Genomic DNA, 19,241 nt, shown 5'->3' with positions numbered 1-19,241 from the left:
ACACCTGTTTGTAGAGGTGATGTCAACATGTTAAATGCTATTTCATTTTTGTTGATTTTTGCAAAGTGGCAGATGGACAGAAATGATCCACTCCAAAAGAGTAAGTTACTTAGAACAACACTGACCCTTGAAGTTAGTTTCTTAGATTTGCAATAAAAATCGAACCTGAGCAAAAACTTGTTCTGGAAAAATGAGCAATCAAGTGAACTGATACTTTACATAGGATTTACAAAGCAGGCGATGGTTCCACCAGACAGGAATGATCTTATTTTACGGAGGAGATCTGAGAAATAGGCACAGAATTAGCATTCTGTTATCTATACATCAAACTTCATTCACGCCATGTTACACTTCCACTGCTTTTACTTCTCACTCTTTGCCCATCTAGTCCATCTAGTTTTGGTCACGCTTTCTAGAGAGAAATATCCTGACCTTAACTGTTCTCTGATTTCAGTGTCATTCATTTTGACATTTTGTCCTACATTCTTTCATAAACATCATTTAGACCTTTCAATTCTATTGTGCTCTAAACCAGCTTCGAAGACCTTGTAGTGCAGGTCCTAGGTTTTAGGCTTGTTTTATTGGCCCCAACCACTGTGACTCAGTGAAATACAAATGCAATTTGGAGTCAGATACCAGCATACCAGCATTTTCCAAACTATAAGTTCTAAGCTCTTAGTGAATGGCAAAACAAAGTCCATACATTTCTGATCTTCATCTATTTAAATGTAACAAAACAAAAAAGATAAAACAGAAAATATCATAGGATACTACAGGTATTAAAGATAACTTCTGCTTTGTCAGACTTTTGTTTGAAAACACACATACTCACATGCACACACACAAATACACATACTGCATTCCAAGGTAAAATGCATTTCTCCTTGGGTTAGGCCACTGAGATGGACCATGGTTGCGATGCCAACTCCACCATGGGTAAATTTCCACCAGATATACCAGTCTTCTCATTTAACACTCTCACAGATCCCTGCAAGAAAAGCTGTTCTATGCACAGTTTCCACAAAGTTAGTAGCCCAAAGTGGCCACATCTCACACCATAATGCATCATGGAGGCCAAAGCTGATTAGAAGAGTTAGTTAGGCACCTAGCCAAATGACAATAAAGTGACCTACTCATTGGAGGGAAAGTGGCTGAGCCAATATGATCCAATGATGCTCTCTCTAGAAACTGAATGGGTACTTATCCATGGGAGCAGAAAGAACAGCATGAGGTGGGTTGGACCGTGCTAGGTACCCTCAAGTCTAAGTTACATGAACTCGGAAACTCCCAGTATGCAGGAGCTTTCAGGAGAAAAGATGGACAGTAAAGATGAAAAATGAGCCAATTCATGAGAATAAGAGAGCCAACAGGCAGCAGAGTGCCACTGAGTCACAATGCTGGCCACGTGTCACAGGGACATATGGCTCCTGCTCTTCAGAGCCCTTGGCACATGTATCTGTTATGTGGAGACACTTGAGAGGCTCTGTTCCAGGTAATATCAAGAACCTTATAAAAAAGAAAACAGTAAGAGGGTCCTGGCCAGTTTGGCTCAGTGGTTAGAGTGTCAGCCTGTGGACCAAAGAGTTGGCGGTTCAATTCCGGTCAAGGGCACATACGTTGGTTGTGGTTTGATTCCCCAGCCCTGGATGGGGTCATGCGAGAGGCAACCAATCAATGTGTCTCTCCCACATCCATGTTTCTCTCTCTCTGCAAATATTTGGTCAATAATTTAACTGCATGTAAACAAATTAGTATCATGGTGGCCCCATGGCAGGAACGATGCCACAGCTCTCCTGCAACTCAGCCAATGACCTGCCTTCTCGCAGGGAGACCTTGAACCCAGGTAGACATCAGGACGCCCTGTCTCAGTTGAGCAGATAACAACCAAGCTCCTTTGTACATCACTACCAGAAGCGGGGTTTCCTGCCACCCAAAATGGGAACTGCTCCAATCTTTGTGTTATTGCAGTTGGAGGGGTGGCCGAGTTTATCTCCTACACCAAAGGGGAAAATAATCTGCAATTTCCTTTCACTGGCAACAACACTTCCTTCTGCAGAAGCTGTCCATTGGCTCTACAGTCCTTATCTCTTCCAAAAACAGATACAGAGATAATAAACACCATAATAATCTTAAGACATTAGCATACAGACTAATCATGTAGAAAATCAACAGGCTATATATACTCTGGATAGATCAATAAAATTTGAGAAATAAATGTTTAAGCATTAGATCCATATTTAAAAATGCAACAGTAATTTTGATGGTGACCAGTCACTATGAAAACAAAATCTCTGTGTGGATGTGACCCTGAGAAACAGTCCCATCACTGGACTAAGGGACGGGCTGCCACCAGTGGACATCTGAAGGTCAAAAAGGCAAATATAAGAATCTGACAGATGACCTGCCAATCCAAATCTGAGAGTGAAGAGCCTCCCCAGTGATTCAGAACTCCTCAGATAACTGAGCCTGCCCCATAACTGAGCCTGCTCTGCTTTTACCGAATTACACTGTATTCCTACAGACTGCTATCATTCTTGAATGCACTCATCCAAAACCCCAAAAGAAACCCCAAGTGGGGAAGGAGGCTATCATGTCATTTGATTTCATAGTCTACAAATAACTACAATGGGCTAACATAGTTCTAAACTATAAAGATACCAAGTTCCCCACTGTTTCAAGGACATCTATTCACTCCAGGATGTAGCCAAACAACCATAAAACATTTTTCTTTAAAATAAAAATTAAAAACAGCCTCCAAATGGCCCCTAACTAGGAAATTTCCTGGCTGCTTTCACTGCTGAGTAACTTTCTGCTATTTTCACTTATGGAATTAGGTTTCTGCATTCATTCATTCATACAGTGATACCTCGGTTCTCGAACATAATTCGTTCCAGGAGGACGGTCGAGAACCGAATTGTTCGAGAACCGAAGCAATGAAACCCAATAGGAAAGCGGACTCCACAAAGCGTGACTCTCTCTCTGCACTCACACTGTGACGCAAGCAAGGCGCGCTGGGCCGAATGAACGCCATTCGGCTCATCTCGGCTCATCTCGGAAGTTCGAGTTCCAAATATTTGTTCGGATTCCGAGACAAAAGTTTCTCGAATCCTGATTTGGTCGAAAACCGAGGCGTTCGAGAACCGAGGTATCACTGTATATTCATTTGTGAATTCATCAAATATGCACTGCAAGCCTCCTACAAGCCGGGCACTATGTCATGTGTTAGGGTTGCAGCAGGAAACAAAATGGACAAAAATCTCTGCCTTCATGTAGCTTTTACTCCAGTGGGAGTAGATGGACAATTAATAACAAAAGTAGATCCCACAGATTGTTCAAGGGATAAGTGTCATGGAGAGGATGGGACACGTTAGGGGTGTTAGGGAGAAAGCCATGTGGTTCTGTGGAAGAACTACTGTACGCTGAGGAGAGGGCAAATGCAAAGGTCCCGTGGCAGAGCACACCTTGTATCTGAGGACTATCAATGTGACTAGCAATTAGCAAGACAGAAAAGTATAAGATGACTCCAGAAAGATAACCAGGAGCCAGATCACACAGCCTCCCTGGCCACTGTAAGGCGTGACCTTTACTCTGGGTGGAGGGAAAATCCCTCGAGGGTTCAGAACAAAGAGACAGACTATCTCAGTACATTGTAACAGGCTACAAATCAACACCACACTTACATAGGTGCTACATGGAGAAGTGACTACAAGACACACAGGTGAGGCAGAGTTGAGCTGGGAAGCAAGGGGTCATCCACGTCTGCCCTGGTCAGGGAGGAGGTGCCGGGCAGCTCAGTTCTGAAGGCAAAGGTAAAGGTAACGGACTTTGCACTGATCGGAGTAGGTCGTGGGAAAAGGGACCGCCAGGAATGGCTCCAAGGTTTCTGACTCTGCAGCTGGAGCAATAAAGCTGCTCTTTGCTGAGAAGAAAGAAAGGACACAGTGGGAGAAGCAGGTCTGGGTGGGAGAGAAGAGAGTGATCAGAACACGTTTGGACAGGTTAACTTTGAGATGCCGATTAGATACCAAGAAAGAAGTTGGATATCCTTACCTGAAGTTCTAGAAATAGAAACTTGGAAGTCATCAGAGCGTGCAATGTATTTAAAGTCACAAGACTGCCAAGCCGGTGTGGCTCAGTGGATTGAGCGTCGCCCCATGGACTAAGAGGTCCCGGTTAGATTCCTGGTCAGGGCACATGCCCAGGTTCTGGGCTCGATCCCCACTGGGGGGTGTGCGGGAGGAAGCCCATTGATGTTTCTCTCTCTCTCTCCCTTCCTCTAAAAAAATAAATAAATAAATAAAGTCACAAGATTGAATAAGATCACCAAGTGAATGTAGATAAGGAAGAGGCCAAGGGCACAGCCCAGGACCCTCCAACACTTAGCGATCAGAGGAATTAGAAGCCCACAACGTCAATCAAGAAGATCCAGCTGCACTGACTTCATTCCTACCCCTCTTACCCACCATCACCCCAAAGGGTCCCTGTACATGATGTTTCCTCTGCCTGGACTCCTCCATCCTGCCCTCACCACCTCCTCAGATGTTGTTCCTGTCACCTCCTTTGCCTTCCCTTGACTGTCAGACTGACAGCACCTTACCCAGAAAGGTGCCTTCCCTCACAGGATCTCAGAGCAGCACAGGCATGCGCTTCATGGCGTTAACACAGCTGTAATTCTGCATTTACTATGTGACGTCTGTCTTGCCATGCAGTGTGTCTGTGAGGACATGAAAGCTAGGCGGGGTCTGTTTGTGCTCCCTCTTCAGAAGGGCCTGGTAGAGAGGCCTCCGCGACGTCTGGATGAAGGAAGGCCTCTCTCTCATGGATCTTCTGCTCAATGAAATAAGAAGACCCTCTTTGTCTAGGTCCCTGTCTAGGTTTCTGGTTTAAATGCTCTTTGTAGTTACGCCAACCAAAATGAAATATCGCTGTGCTCATCACCTCCCACTTTCTCAGAGCACCTGTGTCCTCGGCTCTGCCTCCCTCAGGGCCTGGTACACACACCTCCACATTCTCACATCCCATTGTTCTCTTGGGAGAATCAATAGCAGAAATATTGGCATACCAACCACTCTATTGTTCTTTCATTACTAAGCTCCAACCAGGAGCTGTTTTTTTCTCAACCTACATATACTGTTCAGACGGGGTTATATAGTTCAAGTTCCAACACTGCTAAAATTCAGAAAGAGAAAAACCTCTAAAGAATATGAACAAAAGCTGTATTCACTACATAGAAAGCTACAGTAAGGTGCTCCCAGTTTTTGGAAGATAGTCAAGGAAAAAAAAACTGCCCTCACACTGAAATGAAAAAACAAAAATTATAAACAAACATTTACACGTATACTTGTGTGTGCATTTTTCTAAAAAGAAGGTGCAGGGCTTGTAGCTTTTGTTAGGTTCTCAAAGCATTTATAATACCCTCCCACCCAAAGACAGATGGCAAAATGCGTATCCATCCTATAGAATAATGCAGCAATCAGAAAGAACACTGAAGATCACGTATAGACATAAAACAATTTGTAAGACACATCGTTCAGAAAAAAGCAAGTTATAAAATCTATATAGCATATTATTTATGTAAACACAATATTTTCTTTTCTTTAAATGTATACTTGTGGATTTTGAGAAGGCTGCTACCAAACTGAGAACAGCATTACTCGCAGAGAAAGGGACTGAAACCGCAGATGTATTATCAAAAAGACTTCAGTCTTATCTGAAAAGTTTAAATTTCTTTTCACATGAACAATGTGTTATGTATGGCTTGCATAAGTCAAAATTAATTTTCAAAGATGTTAAGAGAACACTATAATCTAATTGTACTAAAATGGCAAAAGTATACAAGCCCAGGCTAAGCAGGCCCCCAGCTCCAGCCCTTGCAGCTGGAATAGGATCTCTGCCTAGGGTCTCCGGTCTAGGCACAGGGACCTCTCTTTCTGTTTATTAAAATGCACACATTCCGGGAGTTGTGCTGTTCCACTTGGAAGTGTGGATGAGCACGTGCTTAAAGCCCTGACGGTTTACACTCCGCATACTCTAAGTAAGCCAGACGTGACAAATGGAAATGTTTCTCTATTTTTTAAACACAAAGGATAAATATGGTAAGAGGCATCAATCACCATCTAAGGTAAAAAGTAATTTTATGAGACTGCTATCTTGCAAAAACATAAATGGAAAATTATGTGACTCAGGAGGTTATCTTAAGCAGCACGTCACTGAGCAACTGAAAATTATTTCAGACAAGTATGAAAACTTCAGGAAAAAAGAATGAAACTTTCTGTGACCTCTATATGCCTTAAGCATTTCTGCAAACAAAGTAATGCATAGGTTTATTACATCTGTTGAGCTCTGATTTCTAGAAGAAAAAGTATGTCTTTCAACTCAACAGTGTACATTCTAAAAGAATACCTCCCATCAATCGAACTGTTAAGCCTCCAGCGTGTCTGTTATATTTTCAGTGCCTGTTATATTTATAATAAATGAAATTATATTTATGATAAAATCGCCATTGTTCAGACCGTCCTTTCTCCTCCGGCAGTTGGGAAAGTCCTCCGGAGGCGGACTGTGCCTCAGGAGCTGAGCCTGGTCCTCGGGTCCTGCTGCTGGGTCTCCCACTACACGGCCAGCCACAGTGAGCACGGCTGAAGAAATCCTCTGACGAAAACGTAAGATCCAGCTCCTGAATGCAGAGTTTGACATTTCTGAGCAAACTGAAGAAATGCTCAAAGTGATCTGAGGTTACTGATAAACCCACTCCTCGGCCAGTACCAATGAACAGTTCAGCAGAGATGACTATATTAGGTGTTGAATCCAGTGCAAAGTGTGCCTGCGTGCTTGTTTTTGCCTCTGGAGCCTGAACACCCTTTCTGAAAGCACCTGGGATGTCAAGGTGATGGAAATTACACAAACACACCCCATGGCAAATAAATGGGATCAGGGTACGGCTGGTGAGTGCGCCTCCGATGCTGTCACTGAACTTAACCAAACAAACACTGGTTTCGCAACTGTCATTTTTTTGGTGCTTGCACAGGGCCTGATGGGAGGGGGGGGAGTTATGACGAAAAGCAGAAAGACTTCAGTCAAGATCTATCTTTTATTTTCTGTAATATTTAACTATTTCCAGGAGCCCATTAAAGGGTGAACCTGGAACGTGACGCTCACTTTGCTCCAGGTCTCAGCTGCTACAAGCCTGGCACTCACTGTAACTAGTACTTTGTGTTCTATCCCAGACAGATAATACAATCAATATTTTTCTTCAAAATAGTCTCTGAGATCCAGGAACTGTTGGCTTACTATTCACACTGCTGCGAGGGGGGGGGGGGAGGGGTTGTTGTTCATTTTTTTTATTGATTTTTTTTTTTTTTTAAGAGAGCTAGGAAGGAAGAGGGAGAGAGAAACATCAGTGTGAGAGTAGAATATCAACTGGTTGCCACCTACACACCCGCTACCAGGAATCAAGTCTGCAACCCAGGCATGTGCCCCAACCAGGAATCACACAGGTACCCTTCAGTGCATGGGAGGACACCCGGCCAAGCCACATCGGCCAGGGCTCCCACACTGCCACTTTAGGTGAGTCACTGGGCAATTCACCTGTGTGTGGCAGGCAGGTTCTTCATCTCTGAACACAAATCTCTAAAGATAAAAAAAAAAAAACCTTTTCAAATTCAAAACCTCAAATCCTTTCCACTTATCACCAACCAAACACTGGGAACCATGATCGTGTAAATTATTTCTCATATGTTAGTGTTTCCCAACACCTGAAGAGCAGCATAAAGTTTTACTCCTTTGAATGTAGAAATCCTGTATTTCCAATTAAGGATACATATTCTCTGATAATCAATTGAAGGAAGAGAAAGCCTGTCCCACCATATGAAATTAGGAGCCCAGGTCGTGTTCCTGACTATAGAGAACAGCCCACCTCTACCTGGAGAACCTGCTGGTAGAGTCTCCACTGCTACGTGCAGCCACCATTAATTCACTCTAATCTGACCAGAGAAGTCCATGGTAGCCTAGACTTTCATTCTTCTACTGAGGTCCCATTAAAACGCCTCTCTAGTAAGGTTCTCATTCTCCCTTATTCATAGATGACAACATTCCAGTTAAACCTGTCCCCAACACTGTAAATGGGAACCACCTGTCACCTGTGTAGTTTTCCAATAAAACTAAAGGAGACATATCATAAGCGAACACACTAAGACAAATGGCATTACAGACTGAGGCTTAAAGACCTTAAGCAACCACCACGAATGACTGCCAACTGCTGCACTTCCAAGGAGCCTTTGCCCACTAAATTCTTGCAATCAACCGATAAGAAAAGTTTCATGCCAAGAGGCAGGTAGGTGTTTGCAACAAAGATAAAAGATTTTTAGAAAATAAAACAATCAACAGCAAATACACACACCCCTCCCAAGTAGAAAGTCAAGGCAGATGCCAAGTTTAGAACTAACCCTTTTCCAGAAAACCATGTCCTACTCTTCCTAGGATCAAGGCCTCACTCAAAGAAGAGTTTTGCATTAATGATACATGCAAGACGGGATGGGGATGGGGACTACCCCAGTAATTTGGTATATTAAAAGTTAAGCATGGCCCTGGCCAGTTTGGCTCAGTGGTTAAAGCATTGGCCCATAGTCCATTGAGACCCAGGTTTGGTTCCTGCTAGGGGCACGTACCTCAGTTGCAGTTTGTCCCCAGCCCCGGTTGGGTCGTGTGGGAGGCAGCCACTCGATGTGTCCCTTTCACATCGATGTTTCTCTCTCTCTCTCTCTCCCACTCTATCTGAACAAAAATGGAAAGATGTCTTCCGGTGAGGATAAAAAACAGCAACAAACTAACAAAAAAAAGTTAAGCATGGAGCCTTGGCTGGGTGGCTCAGCTGGTTGGAGCTTTGTCCTGTACATCAAAAGGTTTCAGATTCATTTCCTGGTCAGGGCACATGCCCAGGTAGCGGGTACAGTCCCTGTTGGGGCGTGTACAGGAGGTAACTGAATGATGTTTCTCTCTTATGTCAATGTTCAATAAACACACATCCTTGGATGAGGACACAAATTAAAAGTTAAAAAAAAAAAAAGTTACTCATGGAAAGATGATGAGAAAATACACAAAAAGCAGACGTTTTCCAAGACCTGTCCCAACACTGTGGTCCCTTTACAAGGAGGGACCAAGGCATGAGGTCAGACAGAGAAATGGATCCTTAGAGAAAACAGCCTGACATTGTTCATACTTCACGAAGCCGCCTCTCTTTAGGGCCCTAACTGCAACTCTGACAAACCAACTGCTGCGCTTCTTTAAAAGCAATGGCAGCTTTTTGCTGTTAAAATATCTACTCTCCTAAAAGCCAGAGCTGCTTCATCCTTCTGGTGGAGAGAAAGCCCACATGAGACGGACAGAAGGGAACTTCAGGACAGTGCTCACCCCTGGGGAGGCAGAAGGAAGAAAAGGACTGGAGAGGAGGGTGGTTAAACAGACCTGCCTAAAAAATAGAGGCCTGACCTGGCCGGTTTGGCTCAGCGGTTAGAGCGTTGGCCTGCGGTCCAGAGAGACCCGGGTTTGGTTCCCGCTAAGGGCACGTACCTCAGTTGCAGTTTGTCTCCGGCCCTGGTTGGTCGTGTGGGTGGCAGCCACTCGATGTGTCCCTTTCACGTCAATGTTTCTCTCTCTCCCTCCCACTCTAACTGAGCAAAGAATGGAGAAATGTCCTCGGGTGAGGATTAAAAAAAAAATAGAGGCCTCAGGTAAATATGTTCAAACATCCACATTTGTTCAGTCTGGCTGGCGGGTCCCTGGAAACCTAGTACACCGACACACTTTTTAATTTTTCTGCATGTCTAAAGGACTTTATAATACAAAAATTAAAGTAAAATGCTCTGCATGTGAAAAGGAGACACAAAGGGCTCAAAGAAAATGCAGGCTGGTGCCTCAGCAATGCGGTGTCAAAGTCCAACCACGCTACTTTGATTAAAAGTAATTGCCGAGCAACACAATAAATACACACAAGCCTCCTGGGAACACTCAAATGCAGGATAACACACACTAGAGTTACAACCCACTTTATAGTTTTACATTTTATCGCCCAATAGTCTTTTGATATCTTGTTAACAAAAGGCACATCAGTACTTTTATCTTTTGCCAAATAAAGCGCATGCCCATATTTGAAGTTACGCTGAGGATACGTAGTAGTATTTTAACATGCACTTGTTGATCTGAATGAAAACCAACCAAACTGCAGGAGGCGAAAAGATGGCAGCCTGATTTTTAGCACTAAAGTTAAGATGGATCAAAGTGTGACACATTTCTGTTTAGGGTTCAGAGAAAAACAGCCGGATTTAGGCCTGTGCTAACAAACACAGATGCTGCCACAGAGAGAGAAATGAAAAAATCCACAGGTTTCTTCTCCAGGATCCGCTACCAAATGGTCCATACCAATGAGGACATGACAGCCATTTAGTGCCAACATGACCTCACGGGGCCTTGTCCCCAGTTTTTTCCAAGAACTTGCTTTGGTATACACATATTGTGAGCTCGTGAGATTAGGGTATATGGCTACAAATATGCCAGTTCTGTGGATAAGCGCTACCACCACACCACATGCAAAAATCACACCAGTCACAAACTGTTAGCATGGGAGCCAAGTCGGGACAACAGTTATTTTGTTGGGCTCACACTTTTTTTTTAAAACTTGAACTGGGATAATGCTCATAAAAGCCTAGATTTCTGTGTTCCCTCTTCTAAATACCAGAAGATCTAGCAACACTGCAGTGGTGTGAGCTCAGCGGGCAGCTACTCAGTTTGTAGGAGGCCTGCTCCCCAGTTCCCACCACTCCCCGTCCCCACACATGCCCACATCACTTATCCACACTACTCGTCCTGCCCCTGCAGGCATTTCAATCTGTGACTTAATACTCAGGGTGCCACGCCTCGAAGGCACTGGAACTGAGTAGATTCTCCTTAGAGCCAAATTGGCGGGTGGGAGGGACACAAGGAGAAAGGGTTTGGTTTGTAGAACTCTGAATTCCAATACAGGGTAGAAGAGGGGAGGAAGAGCCTGAACAGACATTATCCCCACCATCAACACACACCTGCCCATCTCCATGGTTCTGTTTCTGAGCTCCAACCTATATAGCTCCTTTTCTGATGCTCCTGGGTTCCCTGAATACATGAGAACCCTGACTCTGAACAATGCTCATTTCAGCTTGAACAACGCTCATTTCAGCTTAAGAGCGAGTGGCCTCTGCTCCCATATTGCCGAAAGACTCACAGAGGTGTACTGGCTTGTTTCTTGATGCGATGCTCCCAACATTCAAGCCAGCCATGAGAATTCCTTTCTACTCTGTAATGCATCAGAGGCCCACAAATGCTGGGCCCAAACTCACAGCAAGTAAAGGAAGCATCACACTGTGACATTTGTTAAGCTAGGAGGAAAAGAAACGACGGCTAAAAACAAAAGATGTTTGATGGAAAGGGGAGAAATTACTCAAGACAAAAGTGTCAGACACTCACATACAAAAGATGCACAGAGAAAGATGTGTCAACATCAAAGGAAATTTCCAAGGAAGAACTGTAATAAGCTCCCTACTGTGCATAGAGATATATACATACATACACACAATGCGCATTATAGCCATAATTATAATAAAGTTCAAGATATATTAAGTTACCACTACATATACACTATAAAAAAAATAAGAAATGACACCAAATAGAGTTTCCACAGTTCACAGTATGTCAGTCTCAAGGCACTTTATCAAAACCTAATTTTCCTAATCAGAAGTGTCAAAGTTCATATTCTCACGTGTGCCTGCGGGGTTTCTTTTTTTTATTTTTATCCTCACCCGAGGACATTTTTCCTTTTTTTGTTGTTGTTGTTCAGATAGAGTAGGAGGGAGGGAGGGAGAGAGAGAGAGAGAGAACGAACCATCGACGTGAAAGGGACACATCGAGTGGCTGCCACCCACATGACCCAACCAGGGCCGGCAACAAACTGCAACCAAGGTACGTGCCCTTAGCGGGAACCAAACCGGGTCTCTCTGGACCGCAGGCTGATGCTCTAACCGCTGAGCCAAACCGGCCAGGGCTGCCTGCGGAGTTTCAAGAAACATTTCACAGTCGAAGAAGAAGAGTTGTACTCCTTAGACTTACAGGATCATGGGCAGAAATATTTAAAACCACATTCCAGCCCAATTCTCCCAACGCAGTGTTTCCAGCCCTGCAGACAGAAAGGAAGGTCGACACTCACCGCAGAGAGCTGGCTCCAGGTGGACCGCAGTGGCTTGTGCTGGATCACGATTTTCTCCTCCGACTTCTGTTCTCTGGGCTCGGACTCTTCATCAGAGTCAATGTCAAGGGCCTTTTCTTTGTAGTTCTGGTACAAGACGGCATTTTCTGCAAGAAAAATAAACGCTACGTGTCAGTAACTGACCCCGTTATTGTGCTACCTGTTCTAAACAAACATATTTATACAACGTTGGGTCTCCACTTTAATAAACAACAAAGAGACAAATGGATTTTTCACTAAAGAGTATTCCAACTACCTAAAAGTGATTTTGTCACTCACACAGCCCTGTTACAAATTAATCCATAGAGGAAAGGGGGGGGGCCCATACTTGAAATGACAACTAACACAAAATTCCCACATCGCTGTCCACCACCCATGAAAGATAGTCATAACTGTTTTGTAGGTTATATTGAATCCATACCCTACCTTCCCTCCAAGGTCTATCACTATTCATTTATCTGCTTAACAGACATTGTCCATCTACAATGTACCAAGGGCTGGGAGTAAACAGAGTTAAAAGTTTAATGAGAACAACAGTCAAAGTCACTCGTTCATTTATTGATTCAACTGATATTTAGAAATGCCTATTAGATGCCAATAACTGCTAGGCACTGGGGATACGATGAACAGAATATATAAAAATCTCAGTCTTCATGGAGCTGACATTAGAATGAGGGAAGAGTGACAATAAACAAACAAATAACTTAAAAATATGTCAGATGCCGTCCTGGCCAGTGTGGCTCAGTTGGTTGGAGCATCATTCAGTATACTGAGAGGTTGTGGGTTCCAATCTTTGTCAGGGCATGTAGCTAGGTTACAGGTTTGATCCCTGCTGGGGCATGTATAGAAGGCAAACAACTGATATTCTCTCTCACATCAGTATTTCTCTCTCTAAAATCAATGAGCATATCCTCAAATGAGGATTAAAAAATACACACACACACACACACACACACACACACATGCGCGCGCGCGCGCACGTCAGATGCTGATAACTATCATGGAGAAAAATAAAACAAGGAAAAGGGAATATTACCAGGGAGGTATGTAGATTTTAAATACGGTAGTTTAAGAAGGGCTCACTGACCTTCTTAACAAAGATCTAAAAAGGGTGAGAAAGTCCTGGCTATTTGACTCATCAATTAGAGCGTCATTGGTCCACAGGCCGAAGGGTTGCAGGTCTGATTCCTGGTCAAAGGCATACACCTGGATTCAATCCCCGGCCCCACTTGAGGTTGTGCAAGAGGCAACCAATCGATCTCTTTCTCACATTGATATTTCTCTCTCTCCCTCCCTCTCCTTTCCTCTCTTCCACTCTATCTAAAATATCAATGGAGAAATATCCTTGGGTGAGGATTAACAAAAATTTTTTGATTAAAATTTTAAAAATAGGTGAGAAAGCAAGCCACCTGTACAAGTGGGGGAAAAACATCCCTTCAGAGGGAATGGCAGGCACAAAGGCCCTGGGGCAGGACTCTGCTTGGTGTTTGCTCCAAGTGAAAAGGCAAGTCACTGCAGAATTGAAGACACAATGATTCTACACACTAAAATGTTTATATATAGGTGCTCTGAGAACAGACTGAGAGCAGGGTGTGACCTGGTCTTGGGGTTAGAGAGGTGTCAGTAAGGAAAATCTAAGATCTGAAAGCTGAGACACTACAGAGCTAAAAAAAAAAAAAACGCATATGCAAAAGTCCTGAGGCAAGCAAAAATATAGCAGGTCAATGTGCCTGAATGTGAATGTCTAGCGGACAAAGGGTGCAAGCTGAGCTTAGGGAGATGAGCCCGAGAGTCCAAATCAAGCAGAGCTTTGCAAGCAATGCTAAAGAATTTTATCCTGAGTAAAAAAGGAATGCATTTCTTTCACACTGGAGAGATTATTTTACGGTGAGTCTAAATGATACATCCACGAAAATGCTTTTAAAAATTTTTTGATACTGTGAAAAAATGCTCACAGTAGCCCTGTCCAGGTGGCTCAGTTGGTTGGAGCATAGTCCCATACACCAAAAGGTACTGAGTTCCATTCCCAGTGGGAATGCAAAAAAAAAGATTGCATTTTACCCTGACTGCGATGGGAATCACTGAAAGGAAATACGACTAGATTGGAGGAGCAAAACACTGACTACTTGGGGGACTGATGAGGATGTTACTTCAGCGGCCAATGAAAGATAATGGAGCTTAGGCTATGCAACTTAGAAAGGACTGGGAGTGGACTGGAATATGGGCTCGGAGAGAGGGAGGTGATCAGGTGCTTCCCAGGTCTGCAAGTCCCACAACTAGAAGGTAGGAGAGGGGAACACCAGCAGAGATTTATTTAGCTATAGTAAGGAAGCAGGAGTTTGGTTTGGGACACAGAGTTTGAAATTCCTTTCCATCTGCTAAAGCAAGCAAATATCTGCCTCTTCTCTCATCAACTACTGCATGTTCTCCATGACTGTGATAAAGGAATACTGGGGTCTCTGCAAGATTGCACTGGTCTCTGATTGCTCTGCACACGTAAAACAGACTGTGAGGGTAATGACTGAGTCAGTCTCTCCCAACTCTAGTGCCCTTTAAAGGAGTTAGTGGTTGACACAAAACATATGCATACATTGTTGAAATGATTTCTCATTCACTCCCACAACCTTGGCAGTAGTAGTATTAGCTTCACTTTACACACGATGAAATCAAGCCTTGGTGAGGTTAAGACACTTGCTCAGTATCACACAAATGATAAGTAAAGCAGGAGAGGGACCCAGGTCCCTGGCTCCAACTTCACAGGTTCTCACTACTCTATCACACTGCTTCCCAAGTTATACTCTTGTTAATCATTAACTGTAAGAACCCTGCATTCCTCATGTATATATATGTAGAAAAGAATTTCTAGGTCATCATATTTAAAGAGATAAGAGGGTTCACAGAAACAACTCCTTAGGAAACAATGTAAAACCAGTTATAATGAAGGGTATGATCTTTTCTGGGGGTGATCTGTCCTCTAACTTAAAGCAGCATAGCTCAACATTTTTAACCTTTTGAGGCAAAGGTCTGAGAATCAATGTCAAATTCCAGAAGATGCAAGACATCTCTCTAAATAGATATTAGGTAGATGCTCTGATCACTTCATGGTCAAAAAGTGGTATAAAAGAAAGCAGACTAGATTGAGAACCAGATCGCTGTCCCAGAACTGGCTGTGTGACAGTAGAGAGGGTACTAAACCTCTCTGAGCTTCCAGTTTCCTCAACTGTAAAATCAGGGAGATGAATGTATCCCAACCAACCACAGCACTGCAACTGGGTTTCTTCTCCATATAGGAAGTTGCCTACGATTGGTGCGATGAATACAATTTTATCAACAGGTTATGTTTAAACGCTCCAGTGGGAATGATTTTTGTATCGGGAAATGGTTTATAATCACCGAGGTTATATATTTTATACCTCTGGGTGGTTTTACATTAGATTTACTTATAGAGGAGCATACCCTTCTTCATCATTTTGTAAAGGTTGGAAAATCTAAGCATTTCAAAGCATGACAGAAAGGAACTACCCACACCTCTACCACGCTCCACCAGCCCTACCAGAGTTGCAGAGGAGGCCCCTGCTTCCTTCATGCTTTTCCAGTTGGCTGACATTTGACCCGTCTATTTACACAAAGCCCACGAATCTGATTAGGGTTTGAACACCTGGTTGAAGCTGCTTTTGTTTTTGAGACCCTTAATAGAAGTACTATATGGTTTACAAATTCTTAGGAATATGTTTCTGTTGGCCAGGAGAGTTAAATTTCCCCCAAAATGAAACCTGATAAGGAAACAGGAAGTCAGAAATGATACTTAAATGGGGAAAGAATATTAACTCAAAGGAAATATGACCTAAGGAAAAAAACAACTTAAGATCTAAATACCAAACTCTCAGAATTTTTAACTACAGAGCTAGAGCTTGCTCTTAACTCTTTCTTCGTTTTTTGAGGGAGATGGGGATGGAGCCAGAGTAGAAAAGAATTAAAACTCCCAGGACACTGGCTGACAAAGTTATCAGCTTACAAAGAAAGTTATTAATTTTATTCACTGCTGGTATTACTAGATGATAATTTAGCTAAGTGAAGAGCTTGGTATAATTTTGAGAAGTTGGACATTTTCCTCATCTTAAGTGTTTTTGTTACTGTAGTTGGATTGCAATTTATAATTGACATTCCACATTGAAACAGCAATAAAAGTCTGGAAAATCAAATGCTTACCTTCCCCATCAAATGGTCCTTGTCCTTTCAGCATTTTTTTCTAAGAAACAAGAAAAGCAAAAAAGGAAAAGGCAAAGCATACTATGTATGAATGAGCCAAACAGAAAATACAACTATTTTAAGAAAAAGTACGTATTTTGTTGTTACAGTCACTAGATTTCCCAAAGCATAGAGCAGATGATCCCTGGAGTGGTTCACTCATATGACTAGTACAATTCACTAAAACAGTAAAATAAAATGTACAGTGTTCCTCACACCCTGTCGAAATGGTTTGAGAATCCTCAAATGACCAGCAGGTTCAGCTCATTTCACTACCCATGATTCACCATCACTGTTAAATTGAACTCTGCTGTACTTGTGTGTGTGTGGGGGGGGAGGCACACAAACCATAAAATGTTATGTAATTTCTCTAAGGCCATAGAATCTAAAATAAAACATGCTTGCTTGTGTATTACATATGTGACATTTATATAGACTGGTTCCACTTCTCCGATTAATGAAGAAAAGATGTTGCTGCCAAAATGAATTTCTGCCCTGCTGCTCAGATCCGCCTTATTTCTGGAGAAGGCAGCACATGTACACTCCAAAATCCCCATCTCTAGTTTTCCCTATTTCTTTAAGTCACATTTGGCAATATTTTGCCAATTGCGGCTTTTGGGCCTTTATTGGGAAGCAATAACACACTGTTCACCGAAGTTTTGTTAAATGCACTCAAGGATCAATGGGCCCAAAATAGGAATGAAATACAACCAAAAGCTGAATTGACAGAAACAAGTAACAACAAAGATGACTGGACTACTTGTATAGCTTTTATGTCTTGTTATTCTGACACCTAGTTTTAAAATTCACATTTTACCTGAGGTATTTAGTACATGATCACCACTCAAAAAATTTAAATAATTAACGTAAATTAAAATAATCAATAGGCTCAAAGGACTTTCCCTCATCGGCTGTGATCAATCAGCAACCACTGACTAGCACCTCTAAGCAAGCACCAGACAGCTTGATCTGAGTCAAGACTGCAAATCCAAGCCTACTCTCCACCCCCTCTGCAGCTTACCTGTATTAAAAGTGTTCAGGGCTCAAGCAGCCAATACCTAACTTGCTGTTTTTTCCCATTTGTCCCCAGATTTTGCCTGAGTTTAGAAAGTTAACATAGTGATAAGAGTTTCACCTCCTCCCACAAACCTGGGTTAACTTGGGCTGTGCCTGCCAGCCAATAGAATGGCCAAGAGAGAGGCGTACACAGGTTTGATCAACAAACTGAATTAAACAGAACAATAACATCTGGTTTCCTCTACGCCCCTCCTCCCTACCCCCAACACCTTCACTCTGGACTTGGTGAATTCCTGGTCAGTGACACGCGACATTCCTGTCCACTCTTACCTTTATCCTTCCAAGGCTGGAAAACTTCTCCTTGTCTTCCATCACCGCTTTCAGAACTGGCTGGGACATTCTGTTCTTCTTCTTCGAGGTGGTAGGGCTGTCAAAATCAACGCCACTGACCACTGCCCTGCGATAGGACGTGGACCGCAAGCCTCTCCGCAGAGACCCAGGGCTGTCCAGGTCATTCTCGGCCTCGCCTTCGTCCTCCGAGAGGCCCAGGGGCGCTCCGAGGCCCTCCACCATGCTGCGCACCTTGAGGAGTCTCTTGTGGGGCTCCACATTCTGGCTGTTTTTACTTATTTTAATTTCCGAGGCCAGGCTTTTAGGAATAATCTGGTGCTTCCCTACTTTGAGGGCAGCCGGGCTATTTGTGCTCAAAACCACTGAAGGACTCTCGGGGAGCTCGTTCTCCTGTGAGGACAGCCTTTGGAGGGGGAGTTTTTGTTCCAAAGGCCTATTCTGGGGCAAGGGTCCCTGCTCAGGGTCCTTAGCTGTCTGGCCGGATTGCAAACGAGAGCCTGGTGAACCGATACTAGGAGTATGCCCATTTGCAGTGGGCAAAGGCAGGGGGCTGGCAGTCACTCCGATCCGGTCTCCCTCCCGGCTGCAGGGGGCGGAGGCGTTAGGAGTCCGTGGGGGGCACAGCCGCTCCGGCGCGGGCGAAGTCACCGTACCATTCGCCGGGGATTTCGGGGAGCCGCCAGACGCCCCTTTGGAGACCTGGGGTGACTTGAGCCGTCGGAGCTGAGGAGAGACAGCCCTGTACTCCGGGGACACCGTCCGCCCATTGGTCACCGCCTTCCGCTGGCACAGAAGCAGGGGGCTCCTCTGCACCGTCCTGCCGTCCCCAGCGGTGGGTACCTGGACGGGAGTCTGTGCCGCGGGGAGCGTCCCTAGGTCCTCCACCGGGAAATCCGTGATCAGCAACCCGCTGGGGCTCTGGTAAGACTGGGGTCTTGGCTTGTTCCGGCCCAGCAGCTGGGGCGGAGGGGTCGAGCGCCTCCGCCACAAAGGGGTTAAGCTGTTACTAGAAAATTTCATTTCGCTCTCGCCCTCCATCGCGAAGCCTCGGGGGTGAGCCCCGCGAGGAACAGCACCCAGCTAGTCTTGCCTAAAGAGGAAAGAAGTCATGGAACTTTGACTCCAGACAACCAGGCACGCCTTTCGGACACGCGCGCTCCACGCCCGGCGGTCACCCGGCTGCTGCGCGGGACACAACTGCGCGTCCACTTACCCGCCCTTTCTCGGGCAAAGTCGGCGCCCACCACGCTGCGCAGTCCCGCAGAAAACCCGCGCTGCGCCCAGCGGCTTAATCCAATTACCTCCTCGCCTCCCGCGCGCCCGAAGACCACCCGCACAGAGAAAGTTCGCCACCGATTCG

The 19,241-nt window shown here is 44.3% G+C and overlaps 1 protein-coding gene across 1 annotated transcript in view; it reads right to left on the bottom strand.

Moving 5' to 3' along the window:
* Nucleotides 1-18,971, bottom strand: part of ARHGEF26 (Rho guanine nucleotide exchange factor 26) — a 119,404-nt gene extending 100,433 nt beyond the window's left edge. The window contains exons 1-3 of the mRNA XM_036243254.1: nt 17,861-18,971; nt 16,475-16,514; nt 12,227-12,372 (exon numbers count right to left, since the gene is read on the bottom strand). Coding sequence (XP_036099147.1) covers nt 12,227-12,372; nt 16,475-16,514; nt 17,861-18,919 — 1,245 coding nt within the window. The 5' untranslated portion in view covers nt 18,920-18,971. The remainder of the gene's footprint in view (nt 1-12,226; nt 12,373-16,474; nt 16,515-17,860) is intronic.
* Between the last annotated feature and the right edge of the window lie 270 nt (nt 18,972-19,241).

This window comes from Molossus molossus, unplaced genomic scaffold, assembly GCF_014108415.1.
Source record: "Molossus molossus isolate mMolMol1 unplaced genomic scaffold, mMolMol1.p scaffold_m16_p_5, whole genome shotgun sequence".
NCBI classification, from domain to species: domain Eukaryota; kingdom Metazoa; phylum Chordata; class Mammalia; order Chiroptera; family Molossidae; genus Molossus; species Molossus molossus.
This window is presented reverse-complemented; position numbering and strand designations above follow the sequence as displayed.